This window comes from Odocoileus virginianus, chromosome 4, assembly GCF_023699985.2.
Source record: "Odocoileus virginianus isolate 20LAN1187 ecotype Illinois chromosome 4, Ovbor_1.2, whole genome shotgun sequence".
NCBI lineage: Eukaryota > Metazoa > Chordata > Mammalia > Artiodactyla > Cervidae > Odocoileus > Odocoileus virginianus.
The window spans coordinates 76,887,559-76,913,892 of NC_069677.1; the positions used below are offsets into that span (position 1 = coordinate 76,887,559).

Genomic DNA, 26,334 nt, shown 5'->3' on the forward strand with positions numbered 1-26,334 from the left:
TTTAAAAATTACTACCTTTGCAGCATTTGAAAGTTAAAAAGCAATTAATATAAACCAAACAACTGATTCTTTACTCTCTCCTTTAATCTTTATCTTTGAAAAAGAAGGTGAGGGGAAGGGATGTACCACTGATTTTGTGAGGAAAAACAGAGCATCAGAGTTTTAATTAAAAAAGTAACTTTGTATTCTAGATCAACATGTCCACTTACACAAGGTTTCCTGCATCTTTCTGCAGTTACAAAACACCGATCCCGACTGATTCTCAGGCCCCAGCCCAAACACTGCCCCAGGGAGGGAGGCGTGCCTGGCGGATCACAGCAGGGGCAGACGAGCCGCCACCCGCGCGCTCTGCGCGCCCTGTCAACAATACTCTGCAGCGCTGCCATAGCCACTTGTGTGTGGCTGCTTCCGTGCTGACAAAGGGCTGAGTACGTCCATCATTTGAGGTGGACCAAAGGCTAAAATACTTACAATCTGTCCCTTTACCAAAAAGCCTGCTGACGCTCGCTTTTGACCTTGACCCTTCTCCTATTCCATCTTAACAAGAAAAAATATGTCCAATGCATTATATTAGAACCATGGAAGCAAAAAGCTGAAAATTTTTTTTCAAAAAACTTGAGGTGGTTTCATGGTAAAGTGTTACTATAAACTGGAAAGGTTTAATTGCCTAAACTGCCTTTCAATTTATCAAACTAACTATAAATTCTAAAAAATAAACAGCAATAACCAAAATGAAGGGAGCTATGAGACACACCATTTAAACAAATGAACAAAATAACTTTCCCAGCTTTTACTTTGCTTACAATAATGAAAAATGGATCAACAGAATTAATACTTAAAGAATTATTTTATTGCAACTGTACAGCAGAAACATCTTAAAATCTCATTATTTTTAAAGTTAGCAAGAAAAATTAAAATAACATCATGGAAGAATTAAAGAAAAAAACTCCAAAATTGATGTCTTTAATGCTATGATAAAGATGTCATTTCAACTCCATGAACAAAGAATGGAATACAGAACTGCTGGTACTAAGATAAATAATTTTTGAGTAAGAGTACGAACTCTACCTTAAATTTTATACTAAAATAGATTCTAAATAAAATAGTAAAATTAAGTGTCAAAAGTAAAAAGTAAGAGAGTGATGTTTAAATAAACATAAACATTTTCCCACATGGGGTTGGAACACAAAAACCTAACTGCAGAGATTATCAAAAGGAGGGTACGATCAGAATCTCAGGCAAGAGAGTGTTTCATTACACACATCTCTCCCCTCCCTACTGAGTTTATTATACAGCCCTCAAAAGCAACTTAAAAATCAAGAAAAAAAATATTTATTTCTAACTTAAACAACAAAAGGATTAATATCCTAATTATGCAAAGAGGTGTGACCAATCTAAGGCTTAAGCCACAAAAGAAACAGACCGGCAGTTCATAAAATAGAATAAAATAAAACGTACTAAGATACATATGACAAAGTGTTCAGTTTCTCAAATAATAAATTTTGAAATAAAAAAGTTGGCAATAGTGCTGGAAGAGAGACACTTTTTTTGTTGTTGAGGGAGGGTATTATTTGGCAACAGGAAAGAAAAGCCTTTAAAAACATGCCAAAAATTGACCTACACAAACATACAAAAAGAGTGCTGACTTTTTATGCATGTATACATACACTCATATATTCACACAATGGAATACTACACAATATTTAAATTTGTTTAAGGTGAGCATATATTTATGTTTATGATGGGATTCGTGAAACAAAAGAGAAAAGCAGTCATAACACAATACTATCATACTTTATTGAAGACTAGAAAGACATATTAAAATGTTTATAGAAATGCTCTTTGATTATAGGAATTACAGATTTCTATCTTTGTAGAAAAGGACAATGGCTGGGGATTAGTTTAATAGTTTAAAAAAAGTAATAATAGCTTAACACACGAATGAATTAATGGATTTTTGTAAGTATGTACCTAATTCCCACTTCCCACTCAAAAAAGAAAACCTAAGTAAATATTATGAGATATACATACTCACTCTTCTCTTACCTATTATACCAAAGGAGTAAAAGGAAAGTTGTTTTCCTAAAAGGTCCATGCTCTTCTGCAGAGGGGTTTTTGGTGCCTTGACAAATTGGAGAAGAGTGTCACCACAATTACCTAAATTTTGTCAGCTTTACTAGATGCCAGGGACTTAACACACTCATGACATGCACAACTCCTTCCGCAAGGGAAGTGGGAGGCCCAGAGGCCTAGACTTTTAAAAACCTGTTTATTTGAAAAGGTCTGTGCTCTCTATGCCTCTTTGGAGAAAAATCTATTCTGCCTAGCAGCTTCCCCAGGATTTCAATATCATCAGCTGCTCTCACTTTTGTACTCTTTCTCATTTCTAGATCCACAAACATGCCTGTAAACCATCTCTTTATCCTGTTGGCTCCCTGGTCTCTGGCAACCCCTCTACTGCCAAGGCTGAGATGATTTTACACACTGCATCACATCCGGCAATCTCAGGTTACCTGAGAAAATGATATTGTAGAATGCACTTTTTTATATATATAAGGAGGTATTTTAAATGAGAGAACTGATTTTCAATATCCTTAAACAAGGATATCGTACAAGTTATTTATTTCACTTTGCAATCATTTTTTTCTACAGATACCTGGAATTATGTCAAGCAGGGAATTTTGGTAGAAGATATGTTATAAAGCACAACTATACTATTTAGTAATCTTTAAAAATTAATATGATAAAGCTAATTTCTAAAACTAATAAGCCTTATAAATAACTGGCCATAAATCTTTTTCTCCTATAAACAATGAATAAATATCAGAATGTTTCAGAATATTAACAATATTAATTCAAGCCCTTCCAATTATAGGCTTTCCAATTATGCTTTTAAGCACAGACAACTGATATTCTGAATAAAATATTACTTTTGAAAGTAATACAATAATCCTCCAATGTTCTCTTTTCCCCAACTTAAAATGGAGAATATTTCAGATTTGAAACCAAAACATCAAAACTAAATACTCACTTCTTCTGCTTGCATCATTTTAAAAACTTCTCCGAACTCAGAATTTTCTCCTGTTCCAATGACAATACCCTAAAGGAAAAAACAAGAAATCATATTTACATTCAGATGGAATCACCTTTCTTAAATGAAAACAAAACCCCTTCATTTCTTTTCTCCAAAGCTACCCATAGTCAACATGTCTGACATAATATATCCAGGATTCCCTTCAGAAATTTACTTCCGATGTTACTATAGATCCCCAAAATCAAACACCTCATTAAACTTATCAATGACTCAGATCTGAGGCCCTTAATATTTCTGAAATTTGAACCTTTCTTATTACTCAGACATTTAATGTAGTTTCCTCTCTAAATACTACTGAATAATGCCTTTTATATTGGTGCAATATTAGAATCCAGTAAGGGCTTCCCTGGTAGCTCAGCTGGTAAAAAATCTGCCTTTAACACAGGAGACCACAGTAAGATTCCTGGGTTGGAAAAGATCCCCTGGAGAAGGGATAGACCACCCACTCCAGTATTCTTGGGCTTCCCTGGTGGCTCAGATGGGAAAGAATCTGCCTGCAGTGGTATAGACCTGGGGTTCAATCCCGGGGTTGGGAAGATCCCCCGGAGGAGGGCATGGCAACCAACTCTAGTATTCCTGACTGGAGAATCCCCACTGACAGAGGAGCCTGGCGGGCTACAGTCCATGGGGTCACAAAGAGTCAGACACAACTGAGTGGCTAAGCACAGCACAACACAGAATTCAGTAAATAAAATATTTGAAATCAATCAGTAGCTGAGTGATATACAGTCAGAGCATTATAGCTAGTACCGTATCAACTAAATTGACATTTTATTCAACTAATGGTGAACATACCCACAAGCCACTGTTTCTATCTAAACAAAATAAAATTCCCTGGCAAATGGAAGAACTATGGTTGTATTATATCTCAGGGGCACAGCTCACCCTTGGCTGCACAAAGAGCTTGCCAAGGACCCTGTTCAATTCTGCCATTTCTTCCTCGTGTATGTTTTAAAGATCCACGTAAAATTAGCCAAAGAAAGAACTGAGAAAATGGTTGAAAACAAAGGAACTGTTATCTTCAAAACAAGAACAGAAATTTACCTTTGCTTTGCCACATCTGACCAGTGTTCCCATGAAGGCAATGTTACTCCTTGATGCAAGATCTCCATTAGTAGCAGCCGGCTGAGGAGCTGTCACCTTAGAACAAGGTGTTGTCTCTCCTGTCAAGCTGGACTCATCAACAGAAAGATCCACAGCCTTGAGGAGCATAAAGCACTCTAGTCAGTTCCAGTCTGAAACCTCTTTCTGCTAAAATTAATGTCTAAGGAGTCTGTAATCACCATTTCTTCTGCAAATACCCTCCCCATTACAGATTAGCCAAAGCTTTTACCATATCCATTATTCAACAATCATATTTAAAGATGAAGCTAAATCAAAAAAATCTGACTTGTAAGGTTGACAGACCCATGAGACAAAATTAGCCTGAACTTCAAAATACAAGTAGGGATAAGGAGACACTAGCTAAAACAATCTCTATCTAGAGAAGACTCAACCCTCATGAGTTTTCTAAAATTATTTCCTAATTTTGCCATATCCTAAAGTCCTAAAAATGGATTTGGCAGGTTTAAACCAACTGTAACAGAAGAGAAATATAACTAAAAAGGTATAAAAGGCATTAAGAAATAAATACTTTCATGATTTGGGTTTAACTTTCATGAATTCTAGCTATATATCCCTAACATTTATTTTAAATTTATGTCAGCAAGAATCAATAACGCACGATTATGAATATCATATCATCACCCAACTCTGCAATAGGGTTCAATACTGAGGGCTGCACTTGTACAATTAAGAATTCACCCACCCAAGCATTGAAAAAAACAAATATCATTTTATACGTGGAAAATACTGCAGATGTGACCTGGCTCTGTTTATGAGTGTGGCCCACAGAACAATAATTCCAAGGATGTTAATAGGCATTGTTTATAATGTTATAGGCAGATGATCATTGATTAAACCAACACACACATATTTACACATACACACAAGGGAGGAGTACTATGGTTAAGTTTTAGAAACACTGTATTAAGAGGTAAACAGCTTCCCCTACTGTACTGTTTCTCAAAACCTGCAATGCATCAGTGTCAATCACCTCAAAAGGAATACAGATATAGCAGGGATTGTGGAACAGTGGCCTTAGCAGAACCAGCAACATCTCTAACACCTCAGAGCTTGTTAAGACATTTACTGCCCTACCGCAGAGAGTTGGGAGAGTGAACCTAACAGACTGCCTTTATAAGCCCTCCACGTAATTCTGATGCAAGCTCAAGCCTAAGAATCAATAGAATTGTGTTTCCCAAACATCTCTGATGGAGAAGGAAATGGCAACCCACTCCAGTATTCTTGCCTGGAGAATCCCAGGGACAGAGAAGCCTGGTGGGCTGCCGTCTATGGGGTCGCAAAGAGTCGGACACGACTGAAGCGACTAAGTAGCAGCAGCAGCAGCAAACATCTCTGATCTATTTTCCAGAAGCTCTTGTTCAAGGATCAGTAGGACAATTTCTGGAAAACTACAACCTGGTTCATGATTTTACTCATTCATTCACCCAACGAACATTTACCAACTACCTTAACTATGTACCAGACACTGAGTTAGATCCAAGAAAGAAAACAAGATAAGAAAACGAACCCAGAGCAATTAGATGATTGTGCAGTCTCACTGCTATCATCAACTGACCTGGTGATCTGAATCAGGCCTCCTGACTGACAATTCATACTATGTACAAAGGACTCTGAATTTGTGTGCTCAATCGTGTCCGACTCTCTGCGATCCTATGGACTATGGTCTGCCAGGCTCCTCTGTCCATGCAATTTTCCCAGTTGTCATTTCCTACTCCAGGGGATCTTTCCAACCCAGGGATCAAACCTATGTCTTTTTCAACTCCTGCACTGGCACACAGATTCTTTACCACTGAGTCCCCTGGGAAGCCCATTCTAAATTTAAATCTTGTTTTTTTCTTTTTTCAGAGGGTGGGGAAGGGGAATAAATCTCATCTTTTTAAATAAGTCATTTTGTTATGAGCATAAATACCTTGAAAAATCTCATGGAAAATAATTATTAAAAATTGAGTTCATGGATTCTTTCCCCCCACCTACATAATAAAACTTTGACTTACTCATTTAAAAAGTTATTTATTAATGCTTATAATGTCCCAGGCCCTGTACTATATCACATCCAATGGCAATCAGGAGTAAACAAAACAGAAGTGCTGTCCTCAGCTTTTAATCTAATGGGAAAATGATTTGAAAAAATAAACAAGTGTATTTAATATAATATATGGGGGGAGAAATAACATGTTAAAAATGCAGAGTGACACTTTAGGTAGAGAAAAGCTCTCAAGGCAGATGAGCCTTTTGCAGAGCCCTGATTTCCTTCTCCAGGGGATCTTCCTGACCCAGGGATCAAACTCAGGTCTCTTGAATTTTTTTTCAAGAGGCATATTCTTTACCATCTAAGCCACCAGGGAAGCCCCAATTTTGGGTTCATTCCTTCACCTCAACTACAAATAAAAAAAAACCTGCCATGCTAAAAGGTTAATGGATTTTTTATTTCCATTTTTTAAAATAAAAGAAAACATTTGACTTTTTTTCCCAAATTAATCTTAGCACTGTCTGATTTTTCATACTTTAAAAGTAACAAAAAGTAGGGCTGCCCAGGTGGCACTAATGGTAAAGAACCCGCCTGCCAATGCAGGAGAAGTAAGAGACATGCGTTCAATCCCCGGGTAGGAAAGATCTCCTGGAGGAGGGGTGGCAGCCCACTCCAGCCTTCTTGGCTGGAGAATCCCATGGACAAAGAAGTCTGGCAGGTTAAGGTCCATGGGGTCAGAGTCAGACACAACTGAGTGACTAAGACACTAAGAAAAGAGTCAGGTCTTCTTCTTCAAAGATGATACTAACACTAAAAATAGTTAGCTGACACTGTGCTGCTCACTATCTGGTAGGCACCAAGCAACATACTTATACCAAGTTAACTACAAACAGTTACTTAGCTACTAGCAACTCCAATGAGGCAAGCGCTAGTAGTTCAGTTCAGTTCAGTCGCGTCCAACTCTTTGTGACCCCACGAACTGCAGCACACCAGGCTTCCCTGTCCGTCACCAACTCCCAGAGCCTACTCAAACTCATATCCATTGTGTCGGTGATGCCATTCAAACATCTCACCCTCTGTCGTCCCCTTCTCCTCCCGCCTTCAATCTTTCCCAGCATCAGGGTCTTTTCCAATGGGTTGGTTCTTCCCATCAGGTGGCCAAAGTATTGGAGTTTCAGCTTCAGCGTCAGCCCTTCCAATGTAGTAGTATCCCTATTTTCAGACTTGTTGAAGGATTAAGGCCTCCTCCAACACCATACAGCTAGTAAGCTGTGGAGATGAAACCTAAATGTTGACAAATTAACTCCTATCTTTCTAAATCCCAAATCAAAATAAAAAGTTTTCTTGGTTCAGCAAGCTCCTCATTAATGCTTGTTACTAAAATCATTAATGCTTGTAATTTTCTGAGCTTTTAATTAGAAAAACCTAATATGTAAAAACAGAAACTTGTACACAAGTTATAAAAAGAACTCCTTTCTCTGTGAGAAAAGTTAAATTTACGTTTTTCCACTGAAGACTTTTTACTTTAAATGTAAATCTTAAACAAGAATAAATGCCAGCATTAGGTAAGTGTCTGTAGGGACAAGGAATATAAAAATAATTTGTATTTTTAAAGAGTCAGGAAGCATGGCTTTACTGACTATGTCAGGGGCCCAGCTCTTTTGTGTCAGCCTCAGCAGTGCAACAATCACTTAAGAGAGTAAGAATTTTAATTCAAATCAGATTTTTCTACAGAAAAGAGGCCATGTAATTTTTTATACAATAGCCTGTCTTAGTATACAAACTAATGTGGAAGAGAAGGGAACTTTGGGCCCTTATCTTTTTTCTTACATGATTATAAATTTGTAAAACTTAAAATATTAATAATACATTATCGATGAAATTTGTCTAAACCATACAATATAGCATAACTCTCAACTGTCTGCTGAACAAGAATATTTTCTAAGTGACAAGGTAGTTTTTCTTAATGGTGATTGTGAGTCACCAATAAGTCTCAAGCGCTTTTCACAGAAAGCGGTTTTGAAAGAATGAGGGGAAGACAATCATTTCTAAGAAGGGTAGTACTTAAAAAGGCAGGCAAGCCTAATTATTACAGTTTAACAAAGTCACAATTTAATTCATCTGAAAAGAAAGATATCAGAGTCATTTATCCAATGCATTCATGAGAGAAAGTTAAGATAAAATGAAATCAAAGAAATATCCAGCTCCAAACATAAAACCTTCAGAAGAGTTGTTAAAAGGGAAACTGATTATGCTTCCTCAGGCACTATGGTGGAGATGTAAATAAGACCCAACACAGTTCAGAAGGCAGACTGTAAAAAAGAATCAAGGTGCATACATAATCCACAATCTGAATATTTAACATCTACAGAATTAAAATGGTTGATAAAAATATCAAGATTATTCCTATAAAACATTAGGGATAAAGAAGGTAGAAGTAAAGTGAAGTCGCTCAGTCATGTCCGACTCTTTGCGACCCCATGGACTGTAGCCTACCAGGCCCCTCAGTCCATGAAATTTTCCAGGCAAGAGTACTGGAGTGGGTTGCCATTTCTTTCTCCACGGGATCTTCCCAACTCAGGGATCGAACCCGGGTCTCCCACACTGCAGGCAGATGCTTTACCGTCTGAGCCCCCAAGGAAGTCAAAGCAAAGTGAAGTTGCGCAGTCATGTCTGACTCTTTGCGACCCCATGGACTGTGGCCTACCATGCCCTCTGCCCATGGGACTTTCCAGGCAAGGGTACTGGAGTGGGTGCCATTTCCTTCTCCAGAGGATCTTCCCGACCCAGGGATCGAACCTGGGTCTCCTGCACTGTAGGCAGACGCTTTACCGTCTGAGCCCCCAGGGAAGTCCATAAAGAAGGTAAATGCTAACTAAAGTCACAAAGATTTCCTGGAAAGCAAAAAGTGACTGCTTAAAAAAAAATTTGTTAGTACAGTACAACTGCTAGCCACAAATAAGTTCTTAAACTAAAGAACATCTTGGTATCCTGTATGCTGCTAGGTTAATCACCTCGAGTCTGGAATTAAAAGCAATTGGAAATGGGTTTCTTTCCTCAGAAATGTATATTTTTCAAAATAGTCATCTGCAACTGTCTGATCATGATAAAATTTCTTACTTATGCTGTCAAAAATTAAGATTCCTCTTACTCTTTATTCAAATGAAGGAAATATAATTAAAAATTCTTCATGAGCTCTAGCTTATTAATCAAAGTCCACCCACCCAAGTGTTGCAAGAAATGAATTTGATCCTATGGTAAATGCTTGCAAACTCTGACTTAAGAGTACAGATTCAACTTGATCAAGTTGCCAATAATTTAAAGGCAATAATTTAAATTCAGTTACCAATGATTTATAGGATATTTCGCTAAGACTATTAAAAAGAATAAAATTTTAAAAAGGAAACTATTTTTGCAACAGTCCTTCCCCACCAATGTAAATTGAGAATCTTAAAACAAGGACACTAAGTCTCCCTTCTAACCCACCCATATAATCTTTTTAAATTCGAGTGACTTAATGAGAGGTCACAAAGAGTCAGACATGATTGAGCAACTGAACTGAGCTGAATGAGGAAAAAAGAAGCTCTTTCTCTTCAGCATTTTAAAATGAATAGCATTCTTCAGTTCACTATGTTATTTAACAACTGAACTATAAAACACTAAACAGAGCTTCAGTTTAAATAATAAGTCTTAGAGAAATAACACTCTTATTGCTCTAAGTATGGACCAGTTTTCTCAGTTATATGATAAACACATCTTTTCCAAACTCAAACACACATGATTACATCAAACAGCTTTTAGTGAATATGCATATTTCCACATTCCACAAATAAACCATATACCTTTTCCAACATTTTAACTTAATTTCTTTTGACAGCTAGTTTAAAATCTCTTAATATGTTTGTAAACTGCTCTTTTTTACAAGTGTGCATGTAAGTTTAGTAATTCAGAAATTTAAAAACAAAGTTTCAGTGACAAATCACCATAAGGAGGGGCAACATGCTGAAATCAATTTATCAAAACACCTGCCAAAAAAACACAGTGAAGTCAATATAAATACTTATAATTCATGAATAACATCACAGAAAATAGTAGACCAGGGCACTCAAACTATTGGTCCCTCCACTAAAACAATCATAAGCTGGCAAAAATTGACAGAATGAACTCTGGAATAAAAAACAAATCAACTAGGGAAATGCTTAAGAAGAAACAGGCATTTTTATTTTCCTGTCTGCTCGTCCCCATTCCCAAGAGAAGCAGCAACAGCAGTGGGCATGGAAGCCTCTTTCCTGGACCCTATTCCTAAAGTACTGTAAGTTGTGTGTTTTGACCTGTCTGGTAGTTCCCTGAAGGACTGGTACAGAGGCTGACCTTTATTTCACATCCTAACTCCAGCTTGAGTGGCTTTCCAGGAATATGCCAAAAGATTAAACACACATACTAGCAGGCAAAGGACAGAACACGGCAAGTAGCAGACACACCCAAAAACTGAAAAGGAAGAGACTAAGGTGAAAGTTCTTTGAAGAAATAAAGGCTTGGAAGGGCCACCATGTATACAGGGAAGACAAAGTGTAATGTCCAGAATCAGAAGCAAGTTCAGAAAAGACCTGAGAGGACCCTACAGATCTGAGTCTGGCACAAGAAGAAGGTGAAGGTGCGTGAAGGCAGAGTGGTAGGCAGCCTAGCTCAGTGATGAAGAAGTGCCCCAACTCAGAAAAGCTGGAAAGAGCAGGAGAGTGGCACTCCCCTCCCCTACTCCCAGTTTTTTGAGCGTCAGATGGATAAGGCTGACTCTGAAGATAATAAAACAGAAACTTCAGGGCCACCAACAACAAGGAATCTTGTCTTTGTAAAAACAATTTGGAAAAGTCACTAAACAAACTGGACTGCTGCAGCCCTCAAAAACCAAAAACAAACCCTAAGGAAAGAGCAAATCTGATGTACAGAGTTATGACGTCATTAACACCCCAAATACCTACTTTTCAACAAATAATTATAAATACAAAGAAACAGGAAAGTATGGCCCTTTCACAGGAAATACTAAATTGACAGAAACCATCCCTGAGGAAGGCCAGACATTGGACCTACTAGAAAAACATTAAGTCAACTGTCTTAAATGTGCTCAAAAAGGAAACCATGGATGTAGAATTAAAAGAAATCAGAAAAGCAATTAATGAACAAAAAGAGAATATCAACAGAGAAAGAAATTTAAAAACTGAAAAAAAAAAAAAGAAATCTAGGAATTCCCTAGGTTAGGACTTTGCACTTCCACTGCCAGGGGCCTGGGTCTGATCCCTGGTCAGGGAACTAAGATCCCACAAGCAGTGTGGTGTGGTCAAAATAAGAAATCCTGATACTGAAAAGTATAATAAATGAAAATTTCACTAGAGGGGCTCAGCAGCAGATCTGAACAAAGGTAGGGTGATGGGGAGGGGAGATGAGCAAATCTGAAGATAGGACAATTGAAATTAACCAGTCTGAAAGGCAGAGAAAGAAAATAAAGGAAAATGATCAGAGCTTAAGTATCTGTGGAACACTAACAAACATACCAAATTTCAGCATTATAAGAATCCCAGCAGAAGGGGCGGGGGCGGGGGGCCCGGGGGGAGACACGGGACAGGACCTAGAAATGGGCAGAAAGAATATCTGAAGAAATATTAGATGAAAACTTCCTAAATGGAATGAAAGACAGGAATTTACACATCAAAGACGACAAATACACACCAAACAGGATAAACTCAAAGACATCTATACTGAGAGATATTATAACCAAACTGCTGAAAGACAAAAGACAGAATCTTGAAAACAGCAACAACAAAGCAATTCAATGTGTACAATGAACTCTCAAGAAGATTAACGTCCCATCTCTTATCAGAAACCGTGGAAGCTACGACCAGTAGAATAACGTATTTAAAGCACTGAGGGGGAAAAAAATCAAACAGAATTATATATCTAGCAAAATTATCTTTCAAAAATGAAAAATTAAGACATTCCTATTTTTTTAAATAGCTAAGACAATTCATCATTAATTGACACTAAATGTCAATAAGAAATACTGAGAGTCCTTCCAGATAAAATGAAAGGAAAGAATTTATAAAATACATTAGTTTAAAGCCATGTGAAGAAATAAAGATTTCAGTAAAAATAATAACAACAAAAATAAAAAACAAATGAACAAAGGATCTGAACACACAATCTCCCAAAGAAGACATACTGATGGCCAACAGGCACAGGAAAAGAAAGTCATCGCTAACTGCTGCTGTTGTTCAGTCGCTAAGTCCGGTCTGACTCTGCAACCCCATGAACTGCAGCACACCAGGCTTCCCTGTCCTTTACTCCCCCAGTTTGCTCAAACTCTTGGCCACAGTCAGTGATGCTTTCTAACCATCTCATCCTCTGGCACCTCCTTCTCCGTTTGCCTTCAATCTTTCCCAGTATCAAGGTATTTTTCCAATAAGTTGACTCTCAGCATCAGATGGCCAAAGGATTAAGAGTTTCAGCTTCAGTCCTTCCAACGAATATTAAGAGCTGATTTCCTTTAGGATTGATTGGTTTGATCTCCCAGCAGTCCAAGGGACTCTTAAGAGTTTTGTCCAAAACCACAATTCAAAGGCGTCAATTCTTCAGTGCTCAGCCTTCTTTATGGTCCAACTCTCATATCCGTACATGACTACTAAAAAAACTCACAGCTTTGACTATATGGACCTTCATCAGCAAAGTGAGTTCTCTGCTTTTTAATAAGCTGTCTAGGTTTGTCATAGCCTTCCTTTCAAGGAGCAAGCATCTTTTAATTTTATGGTTGTAAGTCACTGTCCGCAGTGATTTTGGAGCCCAAGGAAATAAAATCTGTCACTGTTTTCACTTTTTCCCCTTCTATTTGCCATGAATTGATGAACTGGATGCCATGATCTTCATTTTTTTAATGCTGAGTTTAAAGCCAGCTTTTTCAATAATTGTTAGGGAAATGCAAATCAAAACCTCAATAAGATATCACCTCACACCTATAAGAATGCCTATTATCAAAAGGACAAGAAATAACAAGCCTTGGCAAGGATTTGGAAGAAAAAGGAAACCTCATACACTGTTGGTGGGAATGTAAATTGGTGCAGGCACTATGGAAAAGAGTATGAAGATTTCTCAAAAATTCAGAACAGAATTACCACATAACTCAACTATTCCATATTTGGTATTTATCCAAAGAATACAGAAGATACTAATTTGAAAAGATATATGTACCCATGTGTGTTCCTTACATCACTATTTACAACAGCCAAGATATGGAAACAAAATTAAGCATCCACTAATAGATAAGTGGATAAAGATGATCACACACACACATATAACACACACAATGGAATACTACTCAGCCACAAAAATAAACAAAATTTGTCATTTGCAACAATGCATATCATCTCTGAGTATTATGTTAAGTGAAATAAGACAGAGATAGGCAAATAGCATATGATTTCATTCATATACAAAATCTAACACACACACACAAAATAAATAAATAAATACAAACTTATAGAGAACAGACTGGTGGTCACCAGAAGGAAAGGAGGTTTGAGAGTGGGCAAAAGGGATGAAGGGGTCAACTGTATGGTAATGGATGGTAACTACAGACATTTTGTGGTGATCATTTTGTAGTATATACAGATATCAAATTATAATGATACACAGCTGAAACTTAAAAAACATTATATACAAATTTTAAGACCCCCCCAAAAATCAATGAAAACTAATTTGCTATTTGAAATTTACAATAAAGAATCCTATGTGTTTAAGTAAAATAAATGAATGAATGAAATGAATCAGTGAATCAGGGACTTTCCTGGTGGTCCAGTGGTGAAGAATCTCCCATCCCATGCATGGGGCAGGGGTTCAGTCTCTGGTAAGGGAACTAAGATCCCACATGCCACAGGGCAACTAAGTCCACACACTGCAACTAGTAAGTGGCCCACAGCAACTATTGAGCCCACACGCTCTGGAGCTAACAGGCCACAACTAGAGAGAAGCGCCCATGCTGTGATGCAGCTAAGACCTGATGCAGCTAAATAAATAAAACTGTTTAAGTGAATCAAGCACTTTAAAAAGGGGAGACTGGAGGAAATCAGAAACATAGAAAATAAAACACATACAGCAAAATGGCACAAAAAAGTCTTTCTCTACCAGTAATTCTTTAAATGTAAATAGATTTATAATAGTGTAATACAGCCATATAATAGAATACTATTATTTGACAATAAAAAGCAGTGATATACTGATACATGCTGCAACATAATGAACCATGAAAACATTATGTTAATTGAAAGAGGCAAGACACAAAAGACTACATAGTGTATAATTCCATTTATATGAAATGTCCATAATAGGCACATTTATTCAAACAGGACAAGCAGATTGGTAGCTACAAGGCTCTGGGGCAAGGAGACAAAGTTGGTGAAGGCTAAAAGGTAATGATTTTCTTTTGGAAGTGATGAGAATATTATACACTTTATGGTAATGTCTGTACAACTCTGAAAATTACTGAATTGTACATTTCAAATGTGTTAATTGTTTGGTATGTGAACTATATATCTCAATAAAGCTGTCTTTTAAAAAAATATACTTTTACATGTGGTGGATGTACCAGTACTTTTGGCACAGAAACAGTGGAAACAGTGTCAGACTTTGTTTTTTTGGGCTCCAAAATCACTGCAGATGGTGACTGCAGCCATGAAATTAAAAGACGCTTACTTCTTGGAAGGAAAGTTATGACCAACCTAGATAGCATATTAAAAAGCAGAGACATTACTTTGCCAACAAAGGTCCGTCTAGTCAAGACTATGGTTTTTCCAGTGGTCATGTATGGATGTGAGAGTTGGATTGTGAAGAAAGTTGAGCGCTGAAAAATTGATGCTTTTGAACTGTGGTGTTGGAGAAGACTCTTTAACGTCCCTTGGAATGCAAGGAGATCCAACCAGTTCCCCCTAGAGGAGATCAGTCCTGGGTATTCATTGGAAGGACTGATGTTGAAGCTGAAACTCCAATACTTTGGCCACCTCATGCGAAGAGTTGACTCACTGGAAAAGACCCTGATGCTGGGAGGGATTGGGGGCAGGAGGAGAAGGGGACGACAGAGGATGAGATGGCTGGATGGCATCACTGACTCGATGGACATGAGTCTGAGTAAACTCCGGGAGCTGGTGATGGACAGGGAGGCCTGGCGTGCTGCGATTCATGGGGTCGCAAAGAGTCAGACACGACTGAGTGACTGAACAGAACAGAAGAGCTAGTTATGAATGCCCCACCTCAGATCTGCCAAAACAGAACCCAGATTGAGTACTTGCATATTAAAAGTTAGGATGCACTGCCCTAGGGCCACTCTATGTTACAGAAAGTAAACAGCCCTGAAAGCTCACACAGTTAATTCATTACATAAGAAGACACATTTTATTCTTTTAATTACTTTGCGTGCAAGTTGGTGTCTCCCAGTAGAAAGGGCACAAAACTGTCTTTTGCATTTCCTGGCTTTGAAACCTGGTATAGCAGTCTATACACAGTACTCAACTATTTGTTGAATGGCTAAAAAATGACTTCATAACACAGACTGATTTCTGAAGAGAGGGACAACATTTTGCCTAAATATGCTAGCAAATGTTACGAAAAATTCTCTTTGTAAAAGAAGAGCAAACCAAAGCAGAATCTGTTTTGTCAGAATATCAAGTTATCCACTAAGTAAATGGGGAATTTACTTAGTAACTCAGGAAGTCAGAACGCTCTGAAACAGAAAGATAGCTCCACTAATGGAGTTACCCAACAAAGAGAAAGCTGCTTGCTAGTGGTTATTAACAAAAGAGTGGGCAAGAACATGAGCCTTACAGAAAGAGACATAATGGGTAACTGAGTAGTCAGAGACTACTTCTGACTGAAGTAGCCAAGGGAGGTCTGTGCTTATTCAATCACACTCATTGTCTTTGGATTTTACTCGCCCTGGGTACTAAGGAACAACCCTAAAGACACCAGAATCTACTCAGTGAGCCAAGCTATTGTCCTATAACAAAGTGCGTGGATTCCTGAAGTAAAAAGGGTCTCTACGCAATGCCAACTGGCTGGTTCTACATTTAGACTTCCAAGCCTGGCCCAAGTCACCCTTGACTCCTAGTGGAAATAGGCTTTCTGTGCAGATTTGAAAGGTCTGATCTAGTGTCACGAAAATGGCTTCCTGGATCTAAGCCACTATTAGTTGTCTAATAGAAGTCTGACACATTTAGAAAAACATCCTATCAAAAATTCAGTTTGGGAAAAAAAGATGTAGCAACTGTACCCCATGCGTAGATTGTGAAGACAGTTTCAAAAAATGATATGTGGCACATGAGTCACAAAAGAAAGTGCCAACAGAATTAACCTTTCAGAACTCCAAGTAAAGAAAAGTCTTGGTACATTTCAGTCAACGTTTTGAGTTCAGCTAGAAATTTTCAGCTAAGAGGTAAAATATTTTCAACAGTTAAAAGAAATCTGCTTTTTCTCTCTTACATTATTTTCTCTTACAAAGAACTCCTTATTCAAATACTGATACAGACTTTACCTAGAAGATTATGGAAAATATTTTATGCTTCCAAAAAGGCAAAATGTACTACCATACAAGTACATGTAGTCTATAAGATTGCTTTATCTAAAGTCATTGTCTGACCACTCCCTCAAAAGTGTTTGTTGTTCAGTTGTGTCTTGACTCTTTGTGACCCTATGAACTATAGACTGTCAGGCTCCTCTGTCCATGGAATTCTCCAGGTAAGAATACTAGAGTGGGTAGCCATTCCCTTCTCCAGGAGATATTCTCTACTGAGGGATCAAACCCAAATCTCCTGCGTTACAGGCAGTTTCGTTATCATATGAGCAACCAGGGAAGCCCAATCCTCTGGCAGCCACCAATTAACTGGCCAGGGTGCCTCTCTTCAACTACTATTTAAAAATTAAAATTTAAGTATAGTTGATTTCAAATTATAGTATAGTTGATTTCAAAGAACAGTTAAGATCAAACCAGTCAATCCTAAAGGAAATCAACCTTGAATATTCATTAGAAGGACTGATGCTGAAGCTGAAGCTCCAATACTTTTGAAAAAGACTGATGCTGGGAATGACTGGGGCAAGAGGTGAAGGAGGAAACAGAGGATGAGATGGTTGGATGGCATCAACAACTCAATGGACATGAGTCTAAGCAAACTCTAGGAGACATTGTAGGACAGGGAAGCCTGGGATGGTGCAGTCCATGGCGTCACAAAAAGTCAGACACGACTTAGTGAGCGAAAAACAACACAGCTGATTTTATGTTGTTTTCATTCCTGCTATACAACAGTGATTCAGTTATACATTCTGTTGTTCTTCATATTCTTTTCCATTATGATCTATCACAGGATACTGAATATAGTTCCCTGTGCTATACAGTAGGACCTTGTTGTTTAGCCATTCTATACATCATAGTTTACATCTGCTACCCCCAACCTCCTGTTCCATCCCTTCCCTAATCCCCATCCCCTTGGCAAATACAAGTCTGTTTTCTATGTTTGAGTCTATTTATTTCAAAGATAGGTTCATTTGTGTCATATTTTAGATTCCACATATAAGCAATATCACATGGGGTTATCTTTCTTTTTGTTGCAAACGGCATTATTTCATTCTTTTTCATGGCTGAGTAGTATTTTATTGTATATATGTACCTTCATTGTAAACAAGTATTTTCTTTATCCATTCCTATCAATGGACATTTAGGTTGATTCCATGTCTTGACTATTGTGAACAGTGATGCTATGAACACAGGGGTGCATGTATCTTTTTGAATTATAGGTTTGTCTGGATATATTTTTTTGCCCCTTCCACCATGAGGACACAGCAAGAAGGCACCAGCAATGAACAAGAAAGAGGGTCCTCACCAGGATGCAACCATGCTGGTCCCCTTGATCTTGGACTTCCAGCTGCCAGAACTGTAAGAAGTAAATTTATCTCTGTGGTAGTTAGAGCTACTCAAACAGATTAAGACATCAAACTCACCTCAAACAAGCGCAAGTCAGCAGGAACCCTGTCACCAACTGAAAGGCAAACTGTATCACCTGGAACTAAGTCTCGTGCAAGTGTGTGCTCCAATTTTCCTTCACGCACACTGCAACATAAACAAAGAGCCACACCTGAAGAAAGCAAGCAAGATCACTTACTTTAAGAAATTCCTTCCAGGGGGCTTGCCTGGGAAAAATATATTGCATTATCACACAGTCACATACAAAAGGTATCTGCTGAATAAATCCATGTCTCAATAATCTCAATAAAATTAGAAGTAACAGAAGTTTTAATAGTACAACTTGCTATAATGAATAGAGCATGAATTTTTCACGTCAGATTAATGGTTTCTACCTTATGTTCAGACAAATCTTGGGCCACAAGATATACTGTACTAGTCACATTTAATTTCTACTTTTAAGAGTAGAAATCTGTTATCAGAAACAAGGATCATACCAATGGCATTCTGGTGGCATAAGTTTATTTAGTTCTTCAAGAGATTTTTCTGAACGATATTCCTATTTAAAAAAAAAAAGAATATTAGGAAAAAATATTTATAAAGAAATGCAATAAGCACACTCTTAAGAACACATGCTATGTTAGACTTAAACATTTACCTAAACCATTAACATTTCACCAAATTTTTATCTTTTTCTTTAGTTATACTCCCATGCAAAAAAGCTTGTCCTTTATTAAATAATGTTAAATTATAGTGACCAAACAATCTTTTATAATTAAATATTCTCAATTCTATATTTCAATATTTGGTGTATAAACCTAAGGTTAAGTTACTGATAAGAAAGTGAAGAAAACTAATATTAGTGTAACCAAAGAGTATATAATTTTCAGTCATTAAAAGTTAACATTACTGAGCCTCATAATTAAGACAATTTTACTTCCAGTGTTTAATGACCAAGGAAGTCAGACAATTAAATGCAAATAACACTGGCACTGAAGATTCAGGCCCATGGCAACTGTAAAGGTTTGTGAAATAAGTCTGTGTGGGAGAAACATGAATTGAACAAGGAGTGAGACATGGCTGCCCTACTCCAAGAAACATGTTCCCCATGACTCTGAATCACCCAAAGGGGAAATTCTCAGGAGCCCTAACTCTGTGAGGTTCAGTCTTCATCCATCTAATCACAGCTAGAGTCAGAGACATCCTTCACCACACTATTTAGTCCAACTTCCATGGACTATTTCACTTCATGCAACATTTCTGTCTCATTCTGTACTAAGTACACCAACCTTCTGATCTAAGGTTAAAAAGGGAAGAGAAGGAGTAGGGAGAATAATGGAAGTGAAAGTTGGGGTGGGGGGAGTTCTGAAATGACTGCAATGCTAGCACTAATCAAAACTGCACATCCATCACAAACATTTTCAAGTAGAAAATGCAAAGCTATATAAGAATAACTTGGAAATAAATCTGTCTTTACTACTAAGGCAAGAGGAACAAATGTGACAGTAAGGTAAATCTGTAAATATAAAAATCACAAGACACCCAGTGCAATATACAGCATAAGGAACATTACAATAATTTTGTATGGGGACAGATGGTTACTAGACTTATCATGGTGATCACTTCATAAGGCATACAAATATCAAATCACTATGTAGGGCACCTGAAACTAACAATATGGTATGTTAATTATACTTCAATTAAAAAAAAAATTACACACACCCCTCCCCTAACTATACCAAGGACATTAAGTTTAGAAGTTTTCCAGAAAGTCCATAAAAGGCTAGAAAATACTCGCCAGCCCTAGATCTTAGTCATGTAAGACATAAAAGCTGCCCAATCTTTACCTCCCTCTTTAAACTTCTTAGCTTTTACTCCCTACAACTACAAAGATACCTCTATATCAAAATGATCCTTCAACATACCACCAAAAACTTGAAAGCCATCTCAAATGAACACCTAAAAGTTAAATTTTAAATTTATTGTAAAGGCAACATCAATATGTAACTATACAGAACAATTAGCTATTTTTATGGCTGCAAGGAGGTATAACAGGGATGGGAAATAGAGATTAGAAAGGATAGTGGGTCAGACATAAACATAAAAAGACTATAAAAAGCACTCCTAAAATATAGGTAAAAACAAAAATATAAATAATACTAAAAAATGAAGACTTTCTGAAAGATTTCTGACAGTTTTCTGACAAAGCATTAATGTAAGTTCAACAGAGTAAATAAGACCCTTGTACAGAGGATTTTTTAATTGTCATTTGTAGAATATTTTGTTGTGTCATTAGCATATTTGAGGAAAAGGCTCACATCTGTATAAAAAAATCAGAACTACCAATCTGAAACTGGGCTTTTCATAAATGTTTCAATTTGTTCCTGAGTCTTCCTTCAAATGGACCTATCATAAAGATATTTAGCAGTTGGTTCAGCCATTAAGGTTTAAGGTGTGTAACACCATTCTTTTGTCAAAGTCCATATAATTTTAAAATCGTCATTTTGTGGAATTTTTTTTGAGGGTAGGAGTTATTTACCAAGCTAGTAAGGTCTTCGATGTTGTTGTTGTTTAGTCACTAAGTCATGTCCAACTCTTCTGCAATCCCATGGACTGTAGCCCACCAGGCTCCTCCATGGGATTTCTCAGGCAAGACTCCTGGAGTGGGTTGTCATTTCCTTCTCCAGGGGATCTTCCTGACCCGGAGATCAAACCCCGAATCTCCTGCATTGCCAGACATATTCTCTACCAGTGAGTCACCAGATAAGCCCATAAGGTCTTCCATACAAAATGATAATTCTGTAAGAATTCTTAGGAAACAAGCCACTCCACACATCTGTAGCACTACTAGTGATGCAAAAGCATTCCAGTTACTGGTCCAATGGGTCGGTCATACCATGCAAATGACCACGAATGAGATCCAGCCTGGAATGACCTCTGCTAAACTAGCCCTCAATATGCCTTAAGGTAATTTTTATGTTAAAACATAAAAGAGCATTTCCTAGATACAGGATCCCTGATGGTGTACTAATGCAACTCACAAAGTTGTTGCAGATAATCTGACTCCAACCGGCTTTTCTACCCTGGGTGGCTATAAAACAAATTACTAAACTAGAGATGATCACAGGACACCTGGATGATGACAGGAAATATCCAAGGAATATATCACAGATGTGAAAATAACCACAGTCACTTAAAATATGCTCTTTTGATTATAAACATGAACTTCAAATGACATATTATAGTTTTTCTTAAACTAGAATAATTCTTCTAGTCTTATTAACGATGCTTCAAATTTTTAACCATCAAATGACACCTGCCAATGTTGTTCTAAAACCTACAGAAATTATCAGATATTTAAAGAAACATAAAACTAAGCCCATGTTTTTATTTATGTCTACACTAGTCAATAGAAATCCAGACATTATCTGTACATTATTCACATTAATTTTTTTAAACAAGGTTCCTTTTCATATATTTTCTTTACTGTCTCAGTGCCTATGTTGAACGGGGGAGTTCGATCCAGATCAGAACATCCCTTCCTTGGATGAACGAGGAGTCTGAACCCTGACCCAATTTTTTAACTGGAAAAAAGTTAAAAGTCTATTGCTGGATTTTATTTCTATTTCTATACTTTTTGTTTCCATCTGCTTCAGTTAACTTTAAATAGAAACACCATCAAATAGAAAACTAGATTTTCTTCATGCCACTGCCTAAATCAAAGCAGTCATGTTGATTCCACAAACTTCCTTGAAGAGTTATTGTTTCTGAAATTATTTCAAAAACAAGGAGCAAATTATTCTGACCAACATACGCATCCCCCAATAATTACACATTTTAACATAAACCAACTTGATTTTTTGAAGCAATTAACTAAAATATCATTTTATAATGTTATCAAAATAGACTTACTCACCTGAACAAAGGCGACCGTAACAACGATAAGTATTGCCTAAACAAAACAAAGAAACAACTTTTTCAGACACTGTAACTTCTGAAATAATTATTAAATCATATTTTATTCTTCTGACTCTATCTGCAGCCCCAAGACACCAGACACTGAGCACAGGACAGCCAGGGAAGGATCACAATTCCACCTCGAGGAATAGGAGTGGCACAACCCACAGCTGACAGGAGTCTGCCCCTCCAGGATGGTTTCTTAAACTCTTTGATCTCAGGACCCCTTTACAAACGGAGGACCAGCTTTTGTTTATGTGACTAATAAGCTACTGATATTTACCATATTAAATATGTCTTTAAATACTGGGTTTTAACTTCTACTTTCATCTAAAAAAACGTAAGCCCATTACATGTTAACACATACAATATTTTTTATGAAAAACTCTTTTGCAACCCCATAGACTGTAGCCAACCAGGCTCCTCTATCCATGGAACTTCCCAGCAAGAATACTAGAATGGGTTACCATTTCCTTCTCCAGAGGACCTTCCCGACTCAGGGATCAAACTCATGTCTCCTGAGTAGGCAGGTGGATTCCTTACCACTGAGCCACCAGGGAAGCCCTATGAAAAATATACCCCTCCCCAAAATTGTGAGAAAAGTGGCAGTGTTTTCAATTTTCCTATCTTTGGTGTCTGCTTTAATACTGCATTGGCCAAAAAATTCATTTGGGTTTTTCCATTCTCCTATCTGCTTCTGCATTCAATTTACTGATATATGTTAATTTGGCTGAAGTATATGAAAAAAATTCAACCTCATACAGATACTGTTGAACAAGGGAGGAGTTTATTTTAAAAGGCTTTTCAAATAATTGTGGTTTTTATTCTTAGCTACCACACCAAAATTAGACAACTGCTAGTAACATTAAAAGCAATCTGCAATGTAGAATATAAAACTAGATCAGTGAACTTTTCATAGTCTGTTATATTAAAATCAATCTCCTTACTATTGTGAATGAATATTTTGTATCATCATGCACAGGTCATTTAGAAAAGGTTGATTCACTGGGTTATTCAAATCTTCCAAGTGTTGACACATTTTATAATTGGTAAAAAAAATCACATTCACTGAAATCACTACTGACCTCAACAGAATAAGGTCTTAAAACAGGGGAGCTATCCAGTTTCCCTGGTAGCTCAGAGGTTAAAGTGTCTGCCCGCAATGCGGGAGACCTGGGTTCGATCCCTGGGTTCGATCCCTGGGTTGGGAAGGTCCCCTGGAGAAGGAAATGGCAACCCACTCCAGTATACTTGCCTGGAGAATCCCATGGATGGAGGAGCCTGGTGGGCTACAGTCCATGGGGTCACTAAGAATCAGACATGACTGAGCGACTTCACTTTCACTTTTCACTTTCGTGCACTGGAGAAGGACCTGGCAACCACCCACTCTAGTGTTCTTGCCTGGAAAACCCCAGGAATGGGAGCCTGGTGGGCTGCCATCTGTGGGGTCACAGAGAGTTGGACACGACTGACTTGACTTAGCAGCAGCAGCAGTTACTACTGAAAGCTTAAATCTTACCATTGGAAACAAATTTTGTCAGTTGTTTCTCTTGTAGTGCAAAGTTATTTCACTCACTTTCAAAAAAAGTATGCCAATTATTCAAGTCTTAATAACATCAGTCATTCTTTGGAGTAAAAGGCTAGTTCACTTCAGCACACAACCTTTCCTTGGGACAATCACCATACCTCAATGAGTACTTCTATTTCATCACACAGAACAGTAAAAAGGTATATACTTAAGGATCAAGATTTAGTAAAATTAATTTTTACTGTTTTATCAAAAACATTACTAAGAGAAACAGCAAAAGAAAACAGTTAAGTACTAGACAGTTTACTAGACAGATGCCACTATCTTGATTCAGACCAAAGCGCTAATGGTTTTACCCACATCACTTTTGCTCCATTAACGCAAATGTCTATAGCAAAAAGACAAATAACGTTTTAGCTTTATGAAAGTAATTTTGGCCTCACATGCTCCCTAAAAGAATCACATAGACTCCCAGGAGTCCACAAGCAATAGCTGGAGACTTCAAAGCTCTGTGTTCACTTCTCCTGTGCAGTTAAGCATAACACACTTGCTTTAATCAGTGCTTAGACTTACTATAGATTTTTTTGCTACAATGCAACAGAGAGGCAAGAAAAAAAAAAAAAAAAAATGAAACCTAGAATAACCTAGCTGGAGAAAATAAAATTTTACATAGTAAATATACAATGCATTGTTAAATATTTTTAATTTCAAAAATGTCAGGCTTCAGTTCACAACTAGTCAAACATATTCTCAACTGGAAAGTAAAAGAAATTAAATATTTAATTGGAAATTATAAAATGTTTCACATCTGTGAAATTATCAGGTTGTTAAAAAATTCCCAATGTTGCCAATCACAGACCCGTGAACATTACTTGAGATCACTGTAACTAAAACCAGAATCTAAAAAAAAAAAAACCTGAAGAAAGCAGTAAGTGAACTGAAGTCGCTCAGTCGTGTCCGACTCTTTGCAACCCCATGGACTGCAGCCTACCAGGCTTCTCCGTCCATGGGATTTTCCAGGCAAGAATACTGGAGTGGGTTGCCATTTCCTTCTCTAGGAGATCTTCCCGACCCAAGGACTTTCATTTCTAAAATAAAAGCCAATCCTAATTTATACAATTAACTAACAATTTAAAAATACATATATTTTTCTTACCACAGTGATACTGACAGCATCATCAAACTGATGCATTAAAACACTGATGACTGCAGAAGCCAGAAGCAGCATAATAAGGGGATTTTTAAACTGAAAGTAAAAACAAACAGCAATTCAACAGCTTTGCATGAATGATAGCTGTATACCATCACAACAAAAGCCTTAAAAAAAGAAAACAACTATCAGGGCATTATTATGTAAAACTAAGAATTGACCAATTCTTAGAGTACATATGTATTTTTAGTACTTATTAATCAATAAGCTGTTCTGAATTTCTACTGGGGCTAGAATAAATGGAAAATGACTTTTAAACTAAAGATTTATATTAAGCACTGGTTAGAATACCTAACTTATGAATTTCAAACATTCTCATCATTACTGTATTTTAAGTAAATGGGCATAGATTACAATTCTGTGGTTGACCCACCCACCATAGGAACAACCAGATCCCACCCACCAGCGCAGCTAAGAGCATACAGTAAGATCCTCGCCACAGAAGAAGCTGAAGATTTTCCCAACACTGGTTTCTCTGACATCTAGCTAGCAGAGACAACAGTATCTAAAGAAATAAAAACCACAGCACCAACTCAATCAGGAAGCTCTTAAAACAAATAAGCATCAGAACAACCCCAAATCCTTCCTGTTGGACACCCCAGTTAAATGTCAGAGCTCCGTTGCTGGAGTGTCTTCCTCAGATGAAACGCTGCCAATAGCTGTCAAAGCTGCAAGGTCACTTTGCAAAGAATCCATCACAGCGGAGAGCCTCAGCCTCTGGATATCATTAACTCTGAAATCAGATGCCACCACCTCCCACTTCCTTTATGGTTCCGTTCCCTGGCACAGTGTCTACAACTCTGCTTCACATCAGAATCTCGTGAAGGACTTCCAACAAATGTCCACATTCACACCAGAGCAATCAAATCAGAATCTCTGGGCACAGGACCCAGGCTTTAGCATTTTTAAAACATCCCCCCAAGTGACTCTAAAGCACAGACAATTGAAAATCACTGCTCTAACAAAATAAAACTACAACTGCAATGTGGTTTAGGGTTGACAAACCACACACAAACTGAGTCAGAATACCTGTGTTTGAATCCAATTCCTTAATTTTTTAAGCCCCAGAGGTGCTTCATCTACTAAAATACTACCCTGTACTAAAAACTGTGTAAGGATTAACCAAGAATGCATATTAAAGCACTGTGTATACTATAAAACCCTCCAACGTTAGCTGCTATTATCACACTCTGAGAGCAAGGTTCACGATCATTTTATTTGCCCCTACAAAAGCTGTGCCGTGGTACTAAGGACACTATCTGATAGACGGCAGGCTCTAGACAAATGTCTGTAGAACAACAAAGATGCTGTTCTCTGTAGAGGAGTGAAGAGTCTCTCAGCGCTTTACAATTAACAACTGATATTTAATGCTAATTACTGCTTAACAATAATTAATAGCATTCCTAATTAATGCTAATTATTACTTAACTATATTACAGGCACTATTTCATTTCATTCTCAC

At 37.4% G+C, this 26,334-nt stretch overlaps 1 protein-coding gene across 4 annotated transcripts in view; it reads right to left on the reverse strand.

Annotated features, from left to right (window-relative positions):
• The window catches only part of ATP2C1 (ATPase secretory pathway Ca2+ transporting 1), a 147,159-nt gene that overhangs the window by 43,951 nt on the left and 76,874 nt on the right, over window positions 1-26,334 (reverse strand). For all 4 annotated transcript variants that reach the window (XM_070466755.1, XM_070466756.1, XM_070466757.1 and 1 more), the window contains 7 exons: window positions 24,819-24,908; window positions 22,094-22,129; window positions 18,675-18,736; window positions 18,216-18,324; window positions 4,139-4,294; window positions 3,032-3,100; window positions 2,047-2,122 (listed from right to left, as the gene is read on the reverse strand). In XM_070466755.1, coding sequence (XP_070322856.1) covers window positions 2,047-2,122; window positions 3,032-3,100; window positions 4,139-4,294; window positions 18,216-18,324; window positions 18,675-18,736; window positions 22,094-22,129; window positions 24,819-24,908 — 598 coding nt within the window. The remainder of the gene's footprint in view (window positions 1-2,046; window positions 2,123-3,031; window positions 3,101-4,138; window positions 4,295-18,215; window positions 18,325-18,674; window positions 18,737-22,093; window positions 22,130-24,818; window positions 24,909-26,334) is intronic.